General features: G+C 31.0%; 1 protein-coding gene and 1 long non-coding RNA gene across 3 annotated transcripts in view; one reads left to right on the forward strand and one right to left on the reverse strand.

Annotated features, from left to right (window-relative positions):
• The window catches only part of LOC127727203 (E3 ubiquitin-protein ligase MIB1-like), a 103,114-nt gene that overhangs the window by 52,032 nt on the left and 23,482 nt on the right, over positions 1–27,600 (forward strand). The window contains exons 14-16 of one of the 2 annotated variants that reach the window (XM_052234665.1): positions 26,053–26,185; positions 26,730–26,771; positions 27,274–27,360. In XM_052234665.1, coding sequence (XP_052090625.1) covers positions 26,053–26,185; positions 26,730–26,771; positions 27,274–27,360 — 262 coding nt within the window. The remainder of the gene's footprint in view (positions 1–26,052; positions 26,186–26,729; positions 26,772–27,273; positions 27,361–27,600) is intronic. The other variant, XM_052234675.1, reaches the window with a different exon arrangement.
• LOC127727616 (uncharacterized) overlaps positions 1–27,600 on the reverse strand; it is a 95,332-nt gene that overhangs the window by 38,802 nt on the left and 28,930 nt on the right. The gene's annotated exons all lie outside the window — the stretch shown is intronic.

Consider the following 27,600-nt stretch of genomic DNA (forward strand, 5'->3'; position numbering starts at 1 on the left):
TAAGCCAAAAATATGAAATAGTTGTGGTCATAAAACAGAGACAGTCTAAATAGAACAGCCAAACTAAAACTATCTGGGATGCTTTTTTTTCTGGGACCCTTGCACAATTACTGAGTTTTATGAACTGGAAATTTACGAAGAAAATCTGTCATTTCACAATGCAACAGCACTGACAACTGTAGATGTGCATATATTATTAATGAAAAATCAAAAAAATATATAGATTTGATTGAGCATTATTTTACAAAAATATCAATGTTTTATAAATACATTTTGTGAATACTAATTCTTATACAGTGTTCCTTGGATTGAAATGAAATTTTACAATGTAATTTTTTTTAATAAGTACAAGGAAAAAAGATTCATTTAAAGAAAAATTAAAATATTAGTCCTTCTTAATTTAGGATTATTTAAACATTGTACCCATTTCCTTGCATTTTTTGACAATATTTCACTTTAACGATAAAGATTTGCTGCATTGTTTTGTAAGTATTAGATACACCTTGAGGGCGTAAGCCTGAATGGGTGTATCTAATTTACACCAAGATATCACTGTCAATACCGAATGACAGTTTTCAATATCTTAGGAGGGGGGGTCTTTCATGGTTTGGTCAAATGTTATTGAAAAGCATGATAAATGCAAGGTATCCAATTTCATTTAATGACATCTTGGTATAAATATGAAATGATTAATTTTTTGCCAAAAATAACTTTCTCAAATGAGTGGAAATCTTGTATTCACCCAAATTTTACTTTTGACATGTCTGTTATCTGGTTTACTTGAGTTTAATTTTTTTTTTAAATATTTCTTGTTTGTTATTTTTTAATTGATACAGATTGTTTTCAATGAATTAAGGCAAGTTTAAACTGATTTTTTTGTATTTATCACTTTAAGACAGTATTCATTAATTAACCAGTAGACACAATTTTAACCAAAAAAAATTGGTATTTACTGAAACCTGTACCATTTACTAATTTTCCATGGAACTAAGATAGGATAACTGTTGTTTCCAATCGAGGTTCCATAATGGGCAAAACCAGTACAATGACAAGTGCATACAATATTTATTATATTCATTTGTGAAATATAATTAAAAACAGCAGTGACATACCATGAACAAAGAGAAGCAACTCCACTCAAAAATGATAAGTTACAACTGTTAATTTCATGAAGACAGTCCAAGAGAGAGAGAGAGAGAGAGAGAGAGAGAGAGAGAGTACTTAGTACTTTTGAAATTTAATTTTATTTTATATACATATAAAACAGATTTTGAAAGTTTTAACACTTAACAGTACTTCCTATTATTGAGAAACTTAAATTTGAATTTTACAACATTTAACTTGAAAAAAAATCAAATCTTACATATACTAATATGACTGAAAGTTTTTTTTTAAACCTGAAAAGTGGATAGATATTCATTGATCAGGAAGTATATTATTAATATAAACATACATTTTAAATATGTTGTAATGAAAATTTAGCAGACTTTTAGGCATTCTTATGGAAAATATGGCAGAAAATCAGTCAATTTTATCCTCTGTCTTCAGGATAGAATACAGGTTTCCAATGCTAGCAAAGTATAACTTTGGCAAAGGGTTAAAAAAAAATCACTCCAAACGCAGTGATCCTTTTTTTAATGCTTGAAGTCTAGGCCTTCTAGACCATCACAACAATCTTGGACTTTAAGTATAATAGTCCTGTTGACAAATGGTTATCAAAAATCTGGAATATTTCAATATAATTTTTATGATTTATGTTTTAAAAATATTGAGATTTTATTTATACATATTTCTGAGAATGAGTGGAGATAAGAATCTTTTGCAGAAAGATCACATAGTTCAGTTTATTTATAGATCTCTTATCTACTTGTTTAGACTTTACCATTAACACACATGTGTATGTTAGCTGTTCTCCTCAACATTTTGCACCAAAGATGAAATAATTGCTCATGCTAATGCAGCCATGCATGAAATTATCCTAGTTTCACCCAAATGTTTTTCGTTTAACTTTTGGGAATACTTAAGCCTGATGTCTTAATGTTTGTTGTTGTTGCTATGGTAACCAGGAAGCAGAAGGATGAACTGTAATCTACTCAGCTTCTATCTATTTTATGTCTGTGAATCTGTTAACCGTTCTGGTTTTATATTTAGTTGAAAAGTTGTGCAACAGATAATAGTAGATAACACAAAATCTATAGATAAAACTTTACTCTTCAAAGTTCTTACATTATGCATATTGCATATGGTTTTATCTTACTGGTATATATACCAGTCTGTTTAAATTTATACTGTTAAATGTAAAACATTGTACTTTTTTTTGTGGGGGGGGGGGGGGGGGGGGGGGATTTTTTTCTTGGCTTTTAAAATTAGGGACAGTATTCTACAAAATTAATCAACAATTTTTGTCTTCATGTTTATTACAACTGTTACTAGGATATCATGTAATTTATGAGGTGTTAAGGTTATGGTGATAAAGTATTTAAAGTATTTATCTTTTTAACCAAAGTTCTTCAAAATAACATAATTGAGACAAAAGAAAGTTTAAAGTAAAATAGTTGAATGATGATCTGCATCAGGGTATGGTTTATTGGAAATTTCTTGAAAATTCAGGAATTTGAGGAAAGAAATAAAGCCCCAAAAAAAGATAATTTTAAGACCAGTTTTCTGCATATTGGTTAAGTTGATTTTTCTTCATTAACATTAACTAAGTCAAGCTTGATTCATTATTGCTAAAATTTTAAGTCAGAAATTTAAAATAAAGAGAGCACTCTATGCAGTGAACAAATTTTGAAGTATCAGGTCACAACATTCATTCATAAAAAGGCATCTGGTACTAATGTAGACTGTTGACCTTTATCTATAATTAAATGCTGTGAGTAGCATGTGTGATTATAAGAGATGATGTCAAACAGCTGTTAGCCTCAGCAGGAGGGGTGAAGATAAACTGGACAGTTCATCATAATCCAGATGATATATTTCAATGAATATATCTGTCCATCTTACACTGGTATCAAGTATCCATTAGTACTGGCAGGAAAGATGAATGTTCTGGGGGTCTGTGTTTGATTTTGTCTTATACAGGTCTTTGGGGGAATAAGTTAAAAGTGTCATTTTACCTTAATAATATCAACTTCCCCCTAAAACCTATATTAAAAGTATATTTGTAAAACTTTACTTCCCTACAGAATTGAGACCTGGCCACAAGTGTTCTCTATCAAAGAACAAATTTGTAAGACCAAATGCCAAGTACCAGTAAACTGACATTAAAATCTTTATAACTGTATCAAAATGCTAATATACCAGAACTATTCTGAAAAAAACTCTTTTTTAATCATACAAAATCTTCACTGAATTTTTCTATTTTTACCATATATTTATATATATAACTCAAGTTTTATTTTATGCTTTTTATAAGATATCTGGTTACATAAAACTGAAGAATATTTCATCATTGCTGAAAGTGAGCCTGAAACCCTTTCAGTATTTGACCTTTCAATTTTATTTAGACAAGATTTATTTATTAACATGCTGTATTTATAGGATTCTTCAGGAAATATATGAGGGGAAATGTTCATGGATCAATTCTGTGGGTCAGTGAGTCACATGATTACTATAAGGTGTGCATTTATTATTGTGAAACTTGTACCTGTTGTATAGAATATAACTCACCAAATTAAGAAAGGAGTAGGTCCAGTAAGACCCCTATTTGGCCCCAAAATATAGCAGTTTTACAAAATTGTTAAAATGTAAACTTTAAGTTATTTATTGGTAAGAAGAATGCTTCTGCTACATAAATATGGGCTGTTTTTTACAATACAATGCACATATATCGGGTACTAGCATCCTTTAGTCAGGCTAAATTACTGAAATCTTCACAATTTTAGCATTTTAGTTAAATTTTAGACGGTTCCGTCTAAAATGAAAGTGGCCGCATTTGTGTTCATTCTTAATATTGTAATGTAAGTTGTATTTGATGATAATACATAACATATATAAAGGTTGAGGATGAACACGGATGCGGCCACTTTCATTTTTGACAAAAACCATCTGAAAAGTGACATTTTTGGCATATTTGATATATTTTTCATATTTAAGCTTGAATCGGAGCGTTTTTAATGATTAAATCAGTTAAAAACTTTCACATAAACTAATAGAATCAAATGAAATAGACACTTTAGTGTTCAAAAAGTGTCCAAAATCCTTCGTCATATGAACCTGAAATTTGAGGCCAAAATCGGCCCTTACCGGACCTACTCCTTTAGTTATTATGAGGTAATCTTGTCACATGTTTCACATCAGTATAAAATATCATTTTTTTCTGAGCTAAATAAAGTGACTGTCACTAAGAACTATTGTTTGGTCATAGTAGGTGACTTATGTAAAGAAAATCATTGTTTGTTCTAAGAAATCAAATAAATTATTCTATTATTAATATTATATCATTCTGTTTTGTCATTTTGTTGATTGTTTAGGGTTTCTGAAAAAGAACAAGCTTTTAAAAAAGATCCTACATTAGAAAATTGAATGCATTAATTTAATGGAAACTGTTTTGGTTTAAGCATGGCCCATAGACAATCTTTTAAAATAGATGTAGTGAGAGAAAGTGTTTCCAGCTTATTCAGGATTGCTTATAAATACATTTGGATCTTCGAATTTATCTGCAGTCTTTGCTATCCTTGTAATTCAAGATAAAAGATGACTGCAGTTTGATAATTTCTATCACCCCCTTCTGTAAAAAAGATTAAAAAAAAACCTGTAGAGATATATGAAAATCCAAGAAAGAAGTGACAATTTATAGATAGATCTCTCTGTACCCTTTTTTAGAAAATTGATAGAAGCCCTGTTTTCAAGAATTATATCATAGCCAGATCTTAAATTGAATGTGTGAAAAACATTTTAGTGGAGAAAAAGTGTGATACCAATTTCTGTAAGCAAAACACATGTTTCTGGCATATCTGTGGTAAGCATTTTTTTGTCCATTCTTCAAAAATCGTAATTATAATTGCAAGCAAAAATTTGTGAATTTACAGTATATAACATTTGGCCAAGTAGGTCTAAACAAAACTGTAATAACTTTGGCATTTTGGGATTGTTATTTTTGTTTTACATTGAATTGTAAGCGATTTTGAAAAATACTAAACCAAGTGAAAACAGATATGAAATAATAATCCCAGTATTGATCATTACTGTCGATAGTTTGACTAAGAATTGTCTATATTTCATATAGAAACCCTTTAGAAATAATGGCTCCATCATTTTGTGGAAGTAGCACATAAAGAATTTACTATCAAGCTATCATGAAAGGCTAAGGTGGAACTTAAGTAACTTCACTGTGAGTTTCTGTTAAATGAGCAAATTATGTTAGATGCATACTTTCTTTGTCCATATGGTATATTTCAGGAGACTGGCATATCTCAGGTTGTGTAGATCAGCAAATGTTTCAAATGAGCCTTGTAGTTAGATATCATTTTTGATTGATTTTAATATTTAAGATAGGTGCTGCCATGGCGTAGTTTTGATATTTAAGATAGGTGCTGCCATGGCGTAGTTTTAATATTTAAGATAGGTGCTGCCATGGCTTAGTTTTAACAGAATCAAAGCTTGTGTCTGGAATCATTCTGAAATTTCTCACCAGTTGATCAGTTTGAAGAAATGAACTTGAACTGCATCTTTTATCATTTGTTTTTGCTTATTGATATTGTTATCAAGAGGACAGCTTCTTGGGGAAACATAGTAAAATCTTCACTCACATAACTGGTCAGAAATTGTTTTGGCAAGTACATTGCTTGGAAAGACATTTATCAGATAACCTGCCTTCTTGAAGCTTTATGTCACAATAGACATTTATCAGATACCCTGCCTTCTTGAAGCTTTATGTCACAATAGACATTTATTAGATGACCTGCCTTCTTGAAGCTTTATGTCACAATAGACATTTATCAGATACCCTGCCTTCTTGAAGCTATATGTCACAATGTTATCAGATACCCTGCCTTCTTGAAGCTTTATGTCACAATAGACATTTATCAGAGAACCTGCCTTCTTGAAGATTTATGTCAAAATTGACATTTATCAGATACCCTGCCTTCTTGAAGCTTTATGTCGCAATGTTATCAGATAACCTGTCTTCTTGAAGCTTTATGTCACAATAGACATTTATCAGATAACCTGCCTTCTTGAAGCTTTATGTCAAAATTGACATTTATCAGATACCCTGCCTTCTTGAAGCTTTATGTCACAATGTTATCAGATAACCTGTCTTCTTGAAGCTTTATGTCACAATAGACATTTATCAGCTAACCTGCCTTCTTGAAGCTTTATGTCACAATAGACATTTATCAGATACCCTGCCTTCTTGAAGCTATATGTCACAATGTTATCAGATACCCTGCCTTCTTGAAGCTTTATGTCACAATGTTATCAGATAACCTGCCTTCCTGAAGCTTTATGTCACAATAGACATTTATCAGATAACCTGCCTTCTTGAAGCTTTATGTCACAATAGACATTTATCAGATACCCTGCCTTCTGGAAGCTTTATGTCACAATAGACATTTAGGCAGACATACCATAGTTAGCTTTTTAGGATAGTTTATTTAGGTATAGGTGTAAAACTGAATTTCCTTCCATTCCATATGAAAGCATAAGGAGGTTTTAGGTGGAGTTTTAACACTTATTTTAGTGATGACTTTAAATGAATAGATGGTACCTTATTGTCAATAAATAAAGAAAGTTGATAATAATTGAAAAATATGGGAAGGAATGATAACCATGAAAGTCTCTTTGGTATCTTTATGCCTCCTTTTTACAAGAGACACTAGTTAAATTGAACATGATATAAGAAATCTTTTCTATAACTAATGATTCTAGAGAGAATTCTCATCAGTTTTCTTATGAATGACTCCCACCAACTAACCACAGGCCTTTCAATTTGTTTGTGTTTAAAGTATTTAGAGAACTCATTAATGACTTGCATTCAAGCTTGTTATGTATTTACTAGTAGGCTTTTCACAATAACAAGGAAGTAATCATATACAATATATATAAAACATTGTTTCCATGCAAAATCTTGAGAACTGTTCAACCAATCTTTTTAAATTTTTATATGTTGTTTGTGATGACAAAATGGTCAAAATCTATACATTCATTGAATATTTTCCTTTTTTGGCCATCTGTTAAGTTAGCCTCAACCAAATGTTATGAAACTTATACACAATGCTTATTACCACAAAATACAGATCAAGTTTGAATTTTGGTAGTGTCACTTTAACTGTTCTAGAGTAATGCCCATTTACAAATGGAAAAATTGCTGAATATTTCGTTTCCGTTCTCTAACTTAAGTTTGCCTCAACAAAATGTTATGAAACTTATACACAATACTTATTACCACAAAACTCAGATCAAGTACAAATTTTGGTAGCGTTACTTTTACCGTTCTTCAGTTATGTCCCTTTTTAACTTTACATGATATGCAAGTGGGGGCATCATCTGTGTCCCATGGACACATTCCCCATTTATTTAAAAGGTATGTGAACAATTAACATGATTTCTATTATTGTCATCATCCTGAACTTTTAAAAACCTTTTTCTCTGAAACCAGTAAGTGATTGAGCTGTCTCATTTTATTTTAATATGATGTCTTCAAGATTTTTATTTGTTGACCTCTGGGTAAGGTAACAATATAGCTTTTCCTGTTTATGTAGCCAGACGGTTTCACCTTGACAAATGAGTTCTAATGATGACTAGAGGTCATTGCTACTGGCACACCAATTTTATTAATATGTTAAAGAGAAAAAAGCATTGGTTAGTAATTTTGGTGAAATCATATGTTATTCACAGGAGCATCCAATTAACTGGAAGAAGGAAAGAAATTTTTATTGCTGAAATAAACAATTATATTAATTGGATTGAAGATACTTAAAAAATAATCTAACCATAAATGTTTCTTGATTAGTACCATTGCAAATTTTAGAAAAAAATGTATGCATCACTGAACTAAACTTTTCTTATTGATATAACAGTTTTCTGGTCCTTTAGAAATGCAGATCAACCCCTTATCCATTTATTTTATGGTCAGGCCTAAGGTTTTCAGTGTGCTGAGAAAAAATAAGTTTTGGACATTGGAAGCAATAATTCTTTTGGTAGAATTTACCATTTTATTTCAGAAGAAAACTTAACAGAGATGATATACATGTAGTTTATAAGTTCATGAATGTATTATGTAGAAAATTTTATTTTAAAATATTAGTAGGTTTCTATTTTAAGACCACTTTTGCAGCTGAAGAATTCTTTGTATTAGGATCTTCTTCACTCCAAGGTGAATCAATAATTACTGAACTCGAATGACCTAGTTTCTCATATCTAGTTCAGAAAATAACTAATATCAATGTTTCTGCATGTTAAATTTGTTGCATATCTTCTTCATCAGCTTTTAGTGAATATTGTTTCCGTGCAGCTGGTTTAAGCTTTTTATGTGGTATGAAGCAACACTTTCTACACATCAATTGTGAATGTATATAAGGACTCTATAATGTTTTCCATACTTTTGCAGCCCTCTTTGTACATACTAGTATGTTGATTGGTATTTAATGGGGAAGACATCTGCTTTACTTTCTTGGCATCTTCAGTAGACAAATACTAAAAGCTTGCTAATTTACACAGAGATTATTTCAAATTAATTAATGGTTAATTGCCAAAAAATCTAAATGAAAAGTCACTGCTTTCATTGTTTTTGCCTTAGAATCTTTATTGACAGATGACTGACTCTATCACTGAGTCACTTATCAATGAGTAAAATAGAAAAATAAAAGTGCTTAAATTTGATACATTATTTCCCTATTCCCTATTTTGTATCTTTCATTTGCCCATTTGTCCCTCCACACAAAATGTTGCTGGGGACATAGAAATACCAGGCATTGGTCTGTCATTCCGACCATTCCTGCATCCATCCATCCAGGCTTGTAAGCGCTCTCACATGTTGCAGTAAAATTCTTGCCAGATTTTTTTTATGAAATTCATGTCAAATATTTATATCGGCAATGTCTTGGACAAGTTTAAATATCAGTGCTCAACAAATACTTTTTATACGACCGCAAAAATTTTGCGGTCGTATATTGGTATGATGTTGGCGTCATTGTCGTCCGAAGACACATTGGTTTTCGCACAATAACTTTAGTTTAAGTGAATGGATCTCTATGAAATTTTACTATAATGTTCAATACCACAAAAGGAAGGTTGGGATTGATTTTGGGGGTTATGGTACCAACAGTTAAGGAATTAGGGGCCAAAAATAAGCTCTGACATTGTACCACAAGGTTCCATATCACAAAGGGAAAGCTGGGATTGATTTTGGGGGTAATTGCCTCAAAATTTTAGGAATTAGGGGCCAATAAAGGGGCAAAAAACAAGCATTTTTCTAGTTTCATGACAATAACTTGTGTGTAAGTGTATGGATCTTTCTGCAATTGTACTACAAGGTTCCATGTCTCAAAGGGAAAGCTTGAATTGAGTTTGGGGGTAATTGCCCAAAACGTTTAGGAATAAGGGGCCAAAAATAAGCATTTTTCTAGTTTCCAGACAATAACTTGTGTTCAAGTGTATGGATCTCTCTGAAATTGTACTGCAAGGTACCATACCACAAAGGGAAGGCTGGGATTGATTTTGGGAGTAATTGCCTCAAAATTTTAGGAATTAGGGGCCAATAAAGGGGCAAAAAACAAGCATTTTTCTAGTTTCATGACAATAACTTGTGTGTAAGTGTATGGATCTTTCTGAAATTGTACTTCAAGGTTCCATATCACAAAGGGAAAGCTTGAATTGAGTTTGGGGGTAATTGTCCAAAACGTTTAGGAATAAGGGGCCAAAAATAAGCATTTTTCTAGTTTCCAGACAATAACTTGTGTTCAAGTGTATGGATCTCTCTGAAATTGTACTGCAAGGTACCATACCACAAAGGGAAGGCTGGGATTGATTTTGGAGGTAATTGCCTCAAAATTTTAGGAATTAGGGGCCAATAAAGGGGCAAAAAACAAGCATTTTTCTAGTTTCATGACAATAACTTGTGTGTAAGTGTATGGATCTTTCTGAAATTGTACTACAAGGTTCCATATCACAAAGGGAAAGCTTGAATTGAGTTTGGGGGTAATTGCCCTAAACGTTTAGGAATAAGGGGCCAAAAAACAAGCATTTTTACAGTTTCCAGACAATAACTTGTGTTCAAGTGTATGGATCTCTCTGAAATTGTACTGCAAGGTACCATACCACAAAGGGAAGGCTGGGATTGAGTTTGGGGGTGATGAATCATAAGGGGGTTCAAAAAATTGGGGGGGGGGGGGGGGGGGAATTTTTTTTTCTTTCAAATTTTCCATCTTAAGTTGGTTATTTTTTATTTATATATAAAAGCAAATAATAATGTTATGGTTTGATTTCATCAAAAATTGAAATATTGGGGTTCTTTGATATGCTGAATCTAACCGTGTATTTAGATTCATTGGTCCCGTTTTCAAATTGGTCTACATTAAGGTCCAAAGGGTCCAAAATTAAACAGTTTGATTTTAACAAAAATTGAATTCTTGGGGTTCTTTGATATGCTGAATCTAACCGTGTATGTATTTAGATTTTGGATATTGGACCATAATAGGTAAATTGCAAATTTTTAAGTTCTTAGACCACATTCATTCTGTGTCAGAAACCTATGCTGTGTCAAATATTTAATCACAATCCAAATTCAGAGCTGTATAAAGCTTGAATGTTGTGTCTATACTTGCCCCAACTGTTCAGGGTTCGACCTCTGCGGTCGTATCAAGCTGCGCCCAGCGGAGCATTTGATTAGTTATGCCATTGGAAATATAAATCATACATGTAATATGGAAAATATAAGGGCTCTCAAGTCTACAGTTTTTGTAGGTTTGTTATGAAATTTATATAGAAGTTTATATCAGCAATGTCAGGAACAAGTTAGAAATTCAGTGCTGATCAATTCGTTATGTCCTTTACAAAAGTAAATTCTATAGAAGTGCTCTCAAGTGTACAATTCTTGCCAGATATTTATGAAATTTATATCAAATGTTTATACATTTATAAGCAATGTCTCGGACAATTTTGAAAATCAGTGCTGATCAACTATTTTTAAAAGGCTTTTGCCCTTTAAAAATATTAATTATATGGAAAATTGCATTGTGAGTGCTCTCAATCTTACATTTCTTGTAGGATTGTTATGAAATTTATATAAGGTTTATATCAGCAATGTTTTGGACGAATTCCAAAACCAGCGCTGATCAATTATTTTTTACAGGAGTTATACATCTTAGAAATGGAAACTCTGTAGAAAATGGCATTGTAAGCACTCTCATAATGTATAATTCTTGCCAGATATTTATGAAATTTATATCAAAGGTTTATATCATCAATGTCTAGGACACATTTGAAAATCAGTGCTGGTCAACTATTTTCATGAGAGTTATGCCCCTTGGAAATATTAATTATATAGAAAATTACATTGTTAGCATTTTTTGTCAAAACCATAAACTAATTAAACAAATGCAATACATGACAGTTGCATAACCGACTTGACATAGGTATTTTCAAAAGAGATTGTGAAGATTTGAACAATGATTTAGGTAAAATACCTGACACTTGTTTTTACTCAATTGAGGGGGTTTTGACAGTGTGCTTGCGACCTGATGTCTGATATAAAGCTACCTGTGACTCTTTTTTAAAATGTTCAAAACTTCACTCAAATTTGCTTAAAAGTGACCCGTTGACCTGATGCATTTTTAAAGCCACTTGGTGACCTAAAAGGGGCATGGTACCCTACAGGAATCTCTAGACTTGAAAGATTGCAGTTTATGGGCTAGTTATCAAGGATATATAGTAACCCCCTTTTTAAAGGTTGAAAACAATTCCAATAAATACTTTTTATTATAAAAATAATATACTACATGCACCCATTTTTGCAATGAGGTGTACTGTGTTTTGTTCTGAGTTTCATTGCTGCTTTGAGATAACAAACAGCATGACAATAAATAGGTACTCATGATTGGTACCTGATGAAGTGGAGATACCACATTTATGTATATTGTAAAGATATAAATATTAAGATATAGAAGGAATTTAATGTTTACAATATACATTTATATCTGCAAAATGTGTGTATACCACATATGCCCCAATTATAGCCTCATTAGTATTGATTTTTTTTTTTAGAATGTAACCCTGTAAATGGTTAGATTTGTTCTGTGATTTTCATGAAAGGTTTATTGACACAACATACAGCAAAAAGATGGAATGTGTTTTTGAAAAACAATATTTGCCAAAAACATATATGTGTTTCCCACCCCCTGTAACTCTGTTCTTTTGTTTATGGTAGATGAGTATTTGTGTTTATGGATTGTCCGAAATCTTAATCACATTAAGGTTTTGTGTCTATTGTTATGGTAGTGTTCAATGCATGTAACAAATTTATGTAATTTTAAAAAGAATTGGTGAAATTTATACAGAATAATGTCCTGGACCTTTTTACCAAAAGGGTAATCTACCCTGATGCTAAAATTGTGACTCTTATCCTATCTGAAATGAATATCTTATTATGGAATTTGCTTTTTCTGATACTAAAACTTGGTTTATCCTGATACTAGAGATTTATAAAACAATTAAGTTGCTATTTGCAAAAACAAACATGTAATTTATATATTTCTTTGGAGAACATATATTAAAGCCAAAGCTAATAATAAATGTATGAATCCTCATTGGTTATTAAGTAAATCCAAAAGCAAAATTTGAAATTTAAAATAATTAAAAGAAATGTTTAATTATGAAAACATTATCTTAAACAAAGTGCTTCATGAATGAGTCTTTGATGTTAGATAAAAATTGTTATAAGTGTTAAGTCCAGATATAACGAGCAATAAAACACACATACACAAAAAAAAGTTGAAGTGGGAAAATTATTATAAACACATGGAATGCATGCCTCTCTGTGTGAGAAGTTTTAGAAACGAAGAAAGTAAATGTGATAAACTAATATTAATGAGTGTTTAGTTTAGAAGCACATGACATACTTTCAAATTGGCGGGGGTTTACTGTATTTGTCTGAGTTCCTGAAGTAATTGCATTTGACTCATGCATTAAAAATTTTCCCAAGATTCCACAGTAGCTATAGAAACTAAATTTAGACTGTTGAAATTCTATCCATCATTACAGCTGTCTGATAGACTCAAGTATGATAAGCTACTGGAACATTTACACATGCAGAAAGATAATGTGGCTACTGTAAAATAGTTTTACCAAGATTGAGTAATAGATTATTATAAGTAATCACAATTTCAGTCATTTTCTAGAAAGAATCCCCAGAAATAAGAAAATACCATAAATTAGACAATAAAGGCTTTGGTAAGGGATAATATTCTTGATTCACATACAAATTGAAAATATAAATTTCATTCATAAAATTATGGATGTATTTAGAACATTTAAATTCCTAAGATAAAACAAAGAAATATTAAAGATTAGAAAAACATCTGTAAAGGAAATACTGAGTGCTAGAGATTTAAAGGGCAATATGTTAATTTGCATGTCTGGCGTGGGGTTGTAAAATAGCTGTCAGGCCTATCATATTACTGTCTGATGTTACATGTGGTCTTAATCAAGACAGGAACCATGCCTTGCATTCACAACCTTAAAACAACTATCTCATGGCATTTTTACTTATATGTAGGTCATATAATAAGAAAATGGCTGAAATTGATGGCTTGTGAAATGTAATTTAATCAAAAGTTGCATGCTATTAATTTAAATCTATTAAATCACTAGAAGAAATAAATTAATTGTGTTATTCTGTACACGAATTAAGTATGTAGTAGAACAGTTTGAGAACTTATCTGCATTCAGGTTGAAATGACTAAATATATAAAGGGAAAAAAGGAGTGAACCAATCTAGATGAGATGAAACTATGTTTTGAAAAGATTTTTACATTCATGCATTTACTAGAATTTTAGAACTACTTCATGTAAATTTTGGAAGAGTTTGTAACTACAACAAAACAAGATACATGCAGAAAGAAATACACATAGAAATAAATAAAAAAAAAAAAGATAATTGCAGATAAAATACAGTCACATGCCAAAATATGTGTAATAGAAATACAAGTGTGAACTGAAAATTTGCCAGAGAAAGTTATTGGAATGCACTTACCTTGTATGTATAGATAGTACAAACCAATGAACTTAGCAAACAAAACAAAAAGAAGAAAAAGTAAAATTTTAAAATTCCTACAAATTACTCCATAAAAAATGCAAGACGGAAACAAAAAGATCCATGTTGTAAATCCATGAACAAAATACATACTTCTTTACATTCCATAAAGGTTTAGGTTACATATGGGATAATAAAGAAGTATGGATCCTGAACACACACTGTCCGGCCATCAGTGGACGCCATTCTAATGCTAGCCGACACTTCTTGCACTTGGTCCTGTAAGGAGAACTTTACCAATTTGAGGTGTGTTGATGGCTTGATGCTGAATTCTTTTTGACCAATCAAATTTTGGTAGCTTCTGTTCCTCCTCTGAAGTTGCAGTGAGATGGTCCTGTGTAGCATCTTACTTATATCTTACCACTTGTGGGCTATCCCATTTGCATAACCTGCAGGGTGTAAAGATTAAAGAAGTTTGTTAAGAAATTTGTCTATGGGGGGCCTGTTGGAGAACATCACTCACAGTTTGATTTGAAAGTTTGAAAAGATACGGCTTCCTCAATTTACATTTTAGCTACTGTGTGTTAAGAACATCTGGGCATCACTAAATATGGCAAGCACTTAGGGGGATAAGGATGGGGTTCAACAAATCCTCAAAAATCTTATGGGGTGTCTTTAATTTTGTATCTATCATACTTTATCTAATATTATACAGAGAACATCTTTGATGTGATAAAATGTTTTAAAGATATCTCAGTTGCTGATTGCAAAGATATGTGTAGAATTAATGAAGCTACTTTTATCAAAATAACTTCCTATGTAGCTCTTACTCCTTTTTTTTAATCTTGATTTTTTTGGGGGGCAATTTTTTGTACTAATTTAAAAGTACATATTGATAATTAGAATTTAAAAATGTTAAATATGCTTTTGCAAATATATGCTACTGATATATTTTTACATTTGAATGTAAGCATGAAAACTGATAAATTCAAGATTTCAAAAAATTTCAAAATAAAAAAATAGAAAAATAAAATTTCAAATAAAACAGCAGCTTTATTAGTTCTTGTTTTAATAATGATTTATCTAATTATCAAAGTGCGAAGAAGTACCTCATCACCCCAACAAGGTTTAAATGTAAAAAAATCAGAAAACAGAACATTAATTGTTCAATTAAAGCTGAACAGTAATTACTTTAGCAGGGTATGTAACAGAAATATATAAATTTAACATCAGACATTGGTTAGATGCCAACAAGAAAAAAACTACTTCTGGTTATCTGTTAGCTCCTGATTTTTTCAATGTATTTTGTTTATTGCTGATATGAAACCTTTCCAAAAAAATTAAAATTTCCTGACAAAGTTGAAAAATTGAAATTCTTGCCAAATTTGAAATTTTAGATTTGTGTCTCTTTGTCCCACATATTTAAAAGTAAAGATAATTTGAATTGTGACTTATTGTCCTTTGGCTTTTTGGTCTATGACTTTTTTGTCGATGAGTTAATTCTTGTTACTATTTTTTGTTCAGTGACTTTTAGTTCAACTTCTGTTTTGAAAATAAAGTATTTAAAATATGTTTGAATATCACATTAGTTCAAATGGAATATTAAGTTAAAAAAAAAATGTCTGTTATTGTTTAACTTGATCAAATCAACAAAACATATTTTTTCTCACAAACTTTAAATTAAGACCACTTGTAAAATATGTACTACTTGAAAATAAGTTCTCAGATCTCTAAGCCTAACAAAGTGTGAAAGTGGTTTCTGGAATTCTATTTCTCTAAACTTGACTAAATAAAAAAATATATACAATTGGTTTCTTTTCTAATATATTCATGAAATATGCAGTCTATTGGTATTTTCACAGCTGGAAATTTAATCAAAGTATTATTGGTGCAACTGTGATTATCTTAATGTACAATTAATGGTATACTAATATTTATTCCAGGGGTATTTCCTGCCATGTGGTGAGAGGAGATTACCTCTGACATGGCCTTAATAGGAATAAACAGCTTTGGCATTTCCTGTCTCCCCCTGGACTGTATTTGTCACCTAATAGGGTGGTCGTTATTTCCACAGAGTTACTTTCTTGATTTTTTTTTCTTTGATAGTCTACTCTGAAAAAAAAAGAAATAAACAGTTTATTATGCATAAAAAGTGTACGAAAATTTTAAATTGAATTTTATACATTTGTTTTGAATTTCATTTATAATAGATCAAAAAGTATTTCACATTTTAATCAGTTTCAAATCTTCAGATTGTCCAGTGATCAATTGTTCTTTTTTTTTCATTGAGAAATACAGATACATTTGACCAATAAACATATAATGTAAGACCTTTGTGAAGGAATAGACATAGTCAAGTGTAAATGATTGAACATGAATATAAGAAGTGAAAAAAATGTCCTAAGGAATAATTGTGTGTATCTAATTTATTTTACTCTGTTTTATCATCTATAATGATATGCATTATCCCAAATGTATCAAAATTGACCATGAAAAAGAATGTAATTCGGTCATAATGATTTCAATGGAAGTTTTACAGATTTTGTATTTGCTAGAAAACTGTCACAAAAATTCATTATTCCAGGCCCCAATGTTATATTTTTATTCTAATGTGTTTAAAATTCTACAAAAGCAGCTTACTAATGATTAAATGTTTCAAGATACTTAAAGCCATAGACTAAGTCCTGCAGTTGTATAACTTTACAGTGCATAAAGTGTAAGTAATAGTGGCACATTTCCACAGGACACAACGAATCAGCTTCTAAATGAAATATTTGATTTTGCAGCTATAGATTATCTGTGGGGTAAAAAGTAAAATAACAAAAATACGGAACTCCAAGGAAAATCCTAAACGGAAAGTCCCTAAGCAAATGGCAAAATCCAAAGCTCAAACACATCAAACGAATGGATAACAACTGTCATATTCCTGAAATGGTACAGGCATTATGTAGAAAATGGTGGATTAAACCTGGTTTTATAGCTAGCTAAACCTCTCACTTGTATGACAGTCGCATAAAATTCCATTATATTGACAACGATGTGTGAACTGTTAACTCAGGAAATTACATCTTGGTTAAAGTGTATTTTCAGACATAAAATTTTGATTTAAGGAAAAGGTTAATGTCAAGCGATGACACATACGTCATTGAATATGCATAAAACAATTAAAATATGGGAAGTACAGTGAATTGTATTATATAAAATACCTTGAAAACAGAAAAAATGGTCAAACTAATAAGTCTTTTTAGGAACAATAATCACCTCAGTTTCTTCCAATAATTAAGTGGTATCCACATTATAAGTGTTCCTGAATATTATTCACTTCAGCTTACATTTATATCATCTGAAAATAAAGGATAATGTAAATATTCCAATATGTATAGAACAGAAATAGATAGATCAGCTGTAAAATGCTGTAAATTGATGCCACAACTATGTACAGTTTTGTCTAAATATTTTATTGATTAGGTCAGTTTCTAAATAACCATAGGCTAGGTTTCTAAATAACAGTTGAGGTTAGACCATAGGCTATCATAATAATTTTGTTTGATTCTCAAGACAGCCATTGAAATGGTTTTGTGTGTGCAATTATAAACATTGTTTGGAGAGATTTATGAAAAATTATTTTTCAAATTGATAATCTGTAAGAAAATTTACCAAAAAAACAGGAAATATAGATTGCTCTGGTCCATTATAATGATAAACTGTACACATTCAGACAAATCTAACAGAGGACAGAACTAAAACCATATCCTTCTCCACAGATAACTGTCTTCAAAATTACCTGGTGTGAAAACTGGCAAATTTTCAACAACAATTATAAGCATAAAATTGAGAATGGAAATGGGGAATGTGTCAAAGAGACAACAACCCAACCAAACTGTGAACTGACTATGTGATAATATGTTGTATGTTTGCTTTTTTTCTCTTATTATTATTTTTTTACTTGTATTGTATATGAGGGCCTCAGGGAAGATTAGTAATTGTAACTAACCCTGTTTACCCTCTTTAAATAAAGAATTTATTATTATTATTATTATAAAGAGCAGAAAACAGCCGAAGGCCACCAATGGGTCTTCAACACAGCGAGAAAATCCAGCACCCGGAGGCGTGCTTCAGCTGGCCCCTAAATAAAAATAAGAACTAGTTCAGTGAAAATGGAAGTCACACTAGTTCAGTTCAGTATGTTCAGTAGTTAAAACATCTTGCCACTAAGTTTCAGGGGTTCTTTGGTAAGCATAGCAATGGAAAAATGCCTAACCACACCGGTTGAAAAAATGGCAACAGTTCAACTTTCAACATATTATTCAGCATTAATTAACTACACAGTTGATTTATTACACAGTAATCACTCTTATGAATAACCAATATGCTTATAAATGTCTAAAGTAGATTCACAAGCATTTTAAGATATGATCAAATAAGTTTCCATTTAGGTACAACAGTAAATTGCTTCTATATTGTGTGACATTTTGATACAACTGAACACAAAACTTTCTCAAACAGAATTGTTTTCACTCTTTTTATTCCTAGCTAAACAGAAATTAGCATAGTTTTCAATTTTTAACACTATGGTTCCTCACCAAAATATTGTAACAATGCTACTCATTCCTCAAAAAAGTCTGATCAAAATGGCATTGTCTGCTCCTTTTGTTTTCTGATTTGAATATGAGGCTAGCATTGATCTCATAATACTGTACATGATGAAGCTTATTCAAGAAACACATGTCAGACACTTAAATCAGTATTGTACATTTTATACCATATGAAAATCACTGTTAATAACAAAAATTATGTGGAACAAGTTAGACGTCAATCATTGATGAATAATGGTCAGACTTGATGCAGTTTTTTGGTATATATGTCAGTATAAAGTAGTTCCTAAGAGATAACACTAACATAACTGTTTTCATTAGATAATTGATAAATGCAAAACAGTTATAATATTAGATTTTCATCCATTTAAAAAAATATATATGTCAAACATAAAGCATGCATTCATTTTTGTAAAGCAGCAAAATTCAAAAGAAAAAATAAGTTCCAAAATGAGGCATCTAGAGACCTCTTTGTTCACCTTTTATGATCATTCAATAATTGGATAAAACAGTTTTAAATATGAAGGGAGAGAACTGATAAGTAGAAAATTAATTTTTTCCCCGTATATTCATTATCATCTCGAGTAGGTTGATGGTGAATTGTGATCGGCAGTATAGACAGAATAATAGGTCATTATCAGATGTTTTTCCTTTGATTTCCTCATCTACAATACTTATCAATAATTAATATTACATTAAGGTTTAATCAATCAATACTCACCGCAGGTATTTTACTGTGTCACCATAAAAAGTCATCACTTGTTGAATATTTTCCAATCATCTAGGATCATCAAGTCTGGTACCCCATCCTCGGATCAATTCAAACATTACACATGTTAGAAATGATATTATGCGGTATCGGTCATCAATTCATTCAACTGAAATGAACTTGATTTTCAGTGATCATTGTCATATTTTTACCCATTGTGAATAGTGGGTGTTTAAGCCAATATGTTCTACTGTGCACAAAATCTTTGCAACATTCTTAATGATAAAAAAATTGATGTGGGATTGAAAGCCATTTGATGATCGTGAAACTAAGTGCTCAGTGTGTCAAATGAACTGCATAATTAATATTGGTCCATATTGGGGATTACATTTATAAAAAAATTATATAGAAATATTTCAACAATTTTTTTGCATTTTTTATTCCTAGGCAATAATGTTTGTGGCTTTGGTTTTGATGTAAGCTGTCTCCATATTAATTATTTCAGTAACATACATCCTTTTAGCGTGTGTAACTAAATTATGTGCCTAGTAAGACGTCTAAGTACAAGAAGTGAAATTCATAAGATAAATTTGTAACTGTAACCTTAATTGAAAGAAATTTTCATACAAAAAATTGAAGAATTAATTTGAAATAGCCAATATTATTTGTTCATGGCATCAACAATTCCATTATAGAAATTATGGTGGATATAGAATTGGATTTGGAAACATTAAACAATTTGTCATTGTTTTATTGACTGTATTAGTAATAGTTGTGTAGTTTTGGTTATTGACCATGATCGTAACATGATGGTAGCCATTTTATTGATCAGCAGAAGATGTCTGATCCTAGTTTATAGTTCAGCTGTCACTCTACTTTCACTTTGCCTACAGGGAAGCAATATTAACAAATCTAGTTCCGACAGTGACTTGGAATCTGTGTATCAATAACAAGAAAGACAATTACCAGAGCTTAGGGAATTAAATGTTATTCATCTGCATAAAAAACAGTGCAAATATTATGTTTCTGCTTACAGCTTAGAATACATCAATAGGTCAATAATTTTAAAACTGTCTGTAAGATTCCTTGGAAGTAATTGTGAATGTCATATACATAACAAATTAGGGATTTATTGGAAAGTAGATTAGATATGAAATAAATTGCCAATAATATATCAATTGGATAGAAGCTGAGAGGTCAATGAGCAAATATTTGTTTGGCCAACTCCTATTAATTTTTCAGGAAAAGAAATATTTGTTTTCTGCCTTTAAGCTTAATGTTAATTCTTAGAGGTTACAATAATTGTATAAATATAAAAAGCTGATATAAGAATAAGAAGATATGGTATGATTGCCAATGAGACAACTCTCCACCAGAGACCAAATGAAGTAGAAGATAGCAGCTATAGGTCACTGTTTAGTACAGAAATATAACTTTCATACCATATAAAAAAGAGGTGACAAACTCCTCTTTTTGTTTTTTCCTGTACTCTTGTTTGTTCCCTGACTCTTGAGATATGGTAATGGTCTATGTCTGTTTGGATTGTTTGCCACCATTTGTTATGTACCCTCATTTTGATTGGACTATTTTTACATGAATTATGGGACCTTGACTCTTTTGGGCTTTCCTACTACAATGATACCTATTAATTCAAACACATGCCTCTGAGACTATTTTAAAGACAGCCTTCATAATTTATGTTTGCCATCATGTGTAGTTGACCATATTATACTATTATTTTGAGTTGACCATTTTTTGGGGAGTTATGTGACTTTGACCATATTGGACTATTTAACCACAATGACACGAGATTTGGGACTTTTTTTTTTTAATATCCTACAACAATGACACTTTTTGAACCCAAATCCTGTAAGACCCTTGACAGAAAGCTCTCACACTTGGTAGGATTGTTTGCTATCATGTGTAATTGATCATATTTTTCCAGCATTATGATTCCATTTTATTCGAGAAATGAGACTTGTTTTTCAACTGTTGTACCACAATGAGACCATGTTCTACCAATTGAATAACAAGTATTAATTTACTAAAGCTGGAAGTACACTTTATGTTACTGTAAATTCAGAAATTATTGTGTGCATTTATTATTGCGATTTTCGAATAAAGGCCAAAAATGCGAGATTAATTATTTCGATTTCAGGAAATTCTGCATAAAGTTATATGTATCCAATATCACAATGTGAGTTCTTATTATTGCGATACTCACCGAGTCGCATTATTCGCAATAATAAAAACCTCACAATAATTTCTGAATTTACAGTACCTTTTTTTCCAATTCTACAACTCTGTATTGTACACACAATGGTGGACATTTGCCTATTGCATAGCAATCTTGTTTTTGTTGTTGCTGCTGGTCTAAAAAGATACCAAAGGGATATTCAAACTCACAAGTCAAAAACAAACTCACAATGCCATGGCAAAAAATGAAAAACGACCAAATGGCAAACAACAGTACACAAAACACAACATAGAAAACTAAAGACTGAGCAACATGAACCCCACCAAATACCTGGGGTGATCTCAGCTGTTCAAGAAGGGTAATCAGATCCTGCTCCATATGCTACACCCATTGTGTTACTCCTATAAAATAAGTTGATAAGTTTTATTTTATGATATTTATTGACTCTTATCTTACCCTAAGACATCATTAAAATAATAAACCATTGGTAAAGTAAATGATCTAACCCTAAAACTTGACCGTCTGTGAAAATTTTAAATAAGAACTCGTCTTTCATGAAAAAGGATAGATGAGACTGTACTGGTTTGAACAACACAGACATTGAAAAATTAAAAAGCACAATGATCAACACTTCAAACTAAAGCAAGAGCAACATGAACCCCTTTTAAACAAAACTAGGGGTGATCTCATGTAATCCGGAAGGGTAAATAGATCCTGCTTCACATGTGGCATTAGTTCTTTTCTGTTTCTATCCTTCCAAAACCAGATACCAGATCCATTTTTATTTGTTATGACTTCTGACAAAGAATATCCATGCATCTGGTTAAAATTCTTTCACTAAACAAAGTATTTGAACTTTACTGTGCATTATACATAATTTACTGGAAATTGACTGGATTTGCTTGAAACAAGTAAACATTACTGTTTTTGTGGCAGCAAAGATAACAGTGGCTAAAAAACATTGATCATTCTCAAGCACCTGTTTTTACTTACACAAATAAACAAAGTGAACAAGACAAAGTTAAAAGAAGCTCAAGTGAAATCAGAATGATGGATAGAATTCAAGATGGCTGTCAGAATAAGATTTTATAGAAAACATATGTATATGTATTTTGACATTTTCATGAAATTTGGATATGGAATTGAAAATGGTCTACATGTTTGACTACAATAGTCTTTTTTAAGATTTGAATTTGCATGAGTGAATTAAGAACATGCACAAAACTATTGTTGGAAATCTACAGATGAAAGAAGTCAAGTATCTTGCCATGTATCCATGTCAGGTGTCTTAACTTAAAGGTTCACAAAAATTAACTTGATTTTCAAATGCATGCTGCTGTTCCAACCTACACAGAATCTTCATCAATTTACTCATTTATTTATGTGTCAAACAAGGTTAATAGGAAATACCAAAATTGTCATAAAATCTTTCTGAGCCTCCACAGGAAGCTTTTGGCATTGTAACTTTGGTAATATAAATGGAGATTTGAAGTAGAATCAGCAGTTTTAAGCTAACAAGACTTTATTATCTTACTGTAGACAATTATCGACATTTCTCCAGTCTCAGACAGACAGCACAAACAGAAAAAATTGTAATCACAAATTTAAAGAAAATCAATTTTCTACTTAATGAAATTTTGTTGAATAAAAAGAAATTTGATGGTAAAAAATTATCCAAAGAGAGCATGCTGTACTGTTATCATTTGGGATCAGAATTTCTAGCTGTTAATGATATAACCACTGTGTATAAAAACACACTGATCAATATAACCAACAGGTTTCCATGGTAACTTGATTGTTTGATTGAGTGAGGGTCTGTAGAGATATCTGATCCATAATTAGAAATGTCTGCTTTTTTCCTATAGGGTTTCCCAATCAAGAAGGGAATCCACACTGATGTGGTCATGATAAATCTTTATCCAATAAAATGACGTAATATTTCTTCTCTTGTGGTTTTGGCATTTTTGCCTAAGGATGAAAACTGAATGATGTAGCAATGTTTTATGTGCATTTTTCCAGTGCAGAAAGATAGAGAAAATGAGGTGTTTGATCATATTCAGTTAAATTGAAATGTAAAGATTGTCTTGTTGAAAACTGGTTTTCTTTGATCTCCATCATATGACTAGTGATTCTAGTAGAATACTTAGTTTAGTTACAGAAAAGAAACAGATGTACATGAGTTTTATACTCCTTCTCACTAAATAAATTAAATAATTTTCTTCCTGACATAGTAGCTAGTAAATGGAAAAGACTCAAACTTGCTATGTTAAAATGCATTAAATATTGGCAAACTTAGTTTGGCTATTACAGTCCTTATATATCTTCAGAAATTCATTTTCTTTTGACTTAAGAAAATGTCCAAGATTTTCATTGTCAAAACTGCAGATGTAATCTATTTTTTCATTCATGACGAATAAGGCGAATAAGGCGTTACCATTATTAGAATACCTTCATATTACAATATAGATCAATCACCTCTCTCTGCTAAGGTATACCAGTAATAATCTTAATGCTTATTCTAAGCTTCCAAAATCAAGCACAGAAAAAAAAACCCAGAAAAATCAACACTAAGATACAAAAATCAACAAATAGCTATTAACCTGTCATGTTTTGACAGTTTCAAAGAATAATCAGAGATAATACCATGTTTTATGGAATCAAATTTCCCACCTTTTTGATAATCATTCACACTTTCATATCTGTTTAATATGGCACAACCAAGATGTTGTCTTTACCAACAATGAACCTTAGTTAGGGAACTTTTCTGATATTAATTCAAGTATTTTATTGATGTTCCTTACCTAAGATAAAACTTTATTTATGTTGCCATTACTTTGTGAAGAAACATAACAAATCTTTTTAATATAATTAATTTTTTTTTTTATTTAGTCTACAATTTATTTTTGGCAGTCTGTTTTCTTTTCTTCATTCTGGAATTATCCTACCGTGCCTACAGGTTAAGGAAAAATTTATTGTCTTAAAAAAACTTTATAAGGGAGATAACTGTTGATTACTAATAAAAATAAAAGCCAGCATAATCTTTCCTCCCCAGTCAAATAGATTATTATTGATAAGGCTGATGAATAGCACATGCTTGATAAATCTCTTAATATTAATGAACAGTCAAATTTAACAGACCAACAACTTCTTGTAGTGTGTGTGTCCAAATACTCATTTATAGATTTTGTAGAAATTTGTACCTATGCCATTAAAGGGGAAACCAATTTAGTGTTTCTATCATCTGTATCTATCTGTCTGTCTGTCTACTTCAGTTAAGTTCTGTTTAGGTTTATTCTTCTGACACATGTTGTAGTATACATGTATCAAAGAATTTTCACAACTACAATACATTATGACCCATTTTCCAAATGAATCTACATTTAATGCTCCTGTGTCTTTGGTTAAGTCCTATATCTACTTATGGCCATTCTTTAGAAACTCTATTGGTTTAAGATACAAGTAATATTTCTCTTAAAACAGTACTACCGATTTTAATGTTATCCTTGTGTTTTATGCTTTTGTGACTTTGGTGAGATTTTTGTTGATAACCCATTTCATGTATCAGTTTAAATGGTCTTTTTCAACACCCTTTTTGAACATTTAAGGGACTATGACCCTTTTATGCTCAATAAGATAAAACAAAATAAAATAACAATGTGAAGGTTCAGTCAAAATCCATATCTATCTGACACAATTTGTAGTTGGTCATTCTGTAGTTGGTCATTCTGTAGTTGGTCATTCTGTAGTTGATCATTCTGTAGTGTATCATGTCCCTTTCATTCTGTCCTATAGACTTTCAAAATTCAGCAATTTTAGTTTGATGTGCTTGGTGATTTTTATCTTGCTTTCAGTGTGTAATAGTGTGATGAATTGTTTCAGAGAGAGTTTGTGTTTGTTTGTTTTCCACAAAACAGAAATTTCAGTAGCAATAACATATCTTTTTCAAAGAAAATTTGATAAATTTGTGAGATTGCCCATTTATGTACCTGTAACTTAACCTACAATTTGGGGTACTATAGACCTTTAACACAATTAGTTTCATCATATTGTAGTTGTTTGCATACCCACAAAGTTATTATGCTGATTTTGTTCTGTAATTATATTATTGAGACATACAGATAGGAATTGCCCTGGATCATGTCCATTTAGTTTCGACAGAAGGATAAAACACTTTGACTGAAGTAAATTATTTCTAATTGGCAATGTAAAGGATTTTTGTGATAATGACACAATTGTTTGTAGTTTCAGCAATTTGTAGACCAGATGTTCTAATTGACAATCACAATAATTATAGTAAAAAAAGTAATGAAAACAAAAGCTGGGAACTATAAATTGCTTTAAATTTCTTCTATACTTTCAGTGCTATGAGAATACTCCTTACAAAGATACCCAGACACTGGATCGTTGATGAAAAGAAGGACGATGGATACACAGCATTACATCTAGCAGCTCTAAACAACCATGTTGAAGTCGCTGAACTTCTTGTTCATCAGGTATAATTAACAATAGCATTTCTTATCAGCTTTGTTAAACTTACACATGTTTTATGTATTATATCTTAACCTATTGTTTTACATGATATGTCATAAGGTAGTGATTTAGGAAATCTTAGGAAGCACTACTTTATAATATATTATATAAAACATTTTTCATATTGGTATGTTCCTGTTTCTGCCTGACTCATATTTTAGTTCACTTTTTTGTCTATCCCATATCCTATCAACATTGTATAGACAACTACACATTAATCTCAGCAGAAAATTATTTGAATATCTTGTATGCTGGTTTAGAATGATATAAGGACGATATCTTCATTCAATTCTTATCTTGCACAATTCCCACAAGGTTCTCAAAGTCTAACTGATTGACAGTATTGCTGTACATGCAATAATTTATTTTAAATATTTCACAAAATGCCATCTTCTTTATTGTGTTATTAAATTGAAGCCTTTATGGTTACAACCTATATTATCAATTTGAAAAAAATTGTGAAATTTATCTTTAGATTTACTTCCCTTTGATTATTTTTTTTTTTAGTCAAGGGGAAGCAACTCTAACATACCTAATGAAGAAAACAAGGTACGAAATAATTATAGATGGTTTACAAATGATCTAGTGACAAAGATTTCATACATATTCAGGAAGGCATAGTTGCATTAACATAGAAAGACTGCTCTATAAACAGAATTGAATACAAGCATTTATTTCTGTGAATCATTAATAAAGGTCAATAGCACCAGACTAGTTAATGAGAGTTGTATACCGGGTACATGTTTTAAAGAATATTATGAAGAAAAACTGAAATATTGCCATGTTTGACCTGTCATATTTTTCACATAAGTAAAGATATCACATTAATTTATGATTACAGTTCTCATAAGTAGAAAATCAATTTTGTTTAAATAAGCATTGAGAAACACCAGTAACTGGATCTGCTAAAGTGATTTGTGACTTGCAATGGTATTAACTAGTTAAATAGCTGACCAACATTTCCATTTATTAAGATACACTGTTATTTTATAGGTAGCTAGTGCTTCTGTAGTGAGTATTCCATTATCAGAATATATTCCTCTTGTTTCAGGGTAAAGCAAACATGGATATACAGAATGTTAATCTACAAACAGCTTTACATTTGGCTGTAGAAAGACAGCACACACAGATTGTAAGGGTAGGTAATCCATCCATGAAAATCACATGACATCTGTCTCACTTGTTAGATAATTTTTGCTGTTCTCTTTAGATTATTTTGGTTTTGATGCTTCAAATAATTTTATGTTCAGTAAAATTTCATCTGCAGTAATAACCCTTGCATTTTGAACCTCAATTAAAAAGTCACCCCTCTTATTAAGGTCAGTATTCCTTGGTCCCCAGGGTGATCTTTATATACAGGTTGGACTGTATTTTGCTT

This window comes from Mytilus californianus, unplaced genomic scaffold (assembly GCF_021869535.1).
Source record: "Mytilus californianus isolate M0D057914Y unplaced genomic scaffold, xbMytCali1.0.p SCAF_1, whole genome shotgun sequence".
NCBI lineage: Eukaryota > Metazoa > Mollusca > Bivalvia > Mytilida > Mytilidae > Mytilus > Mytilus californianus.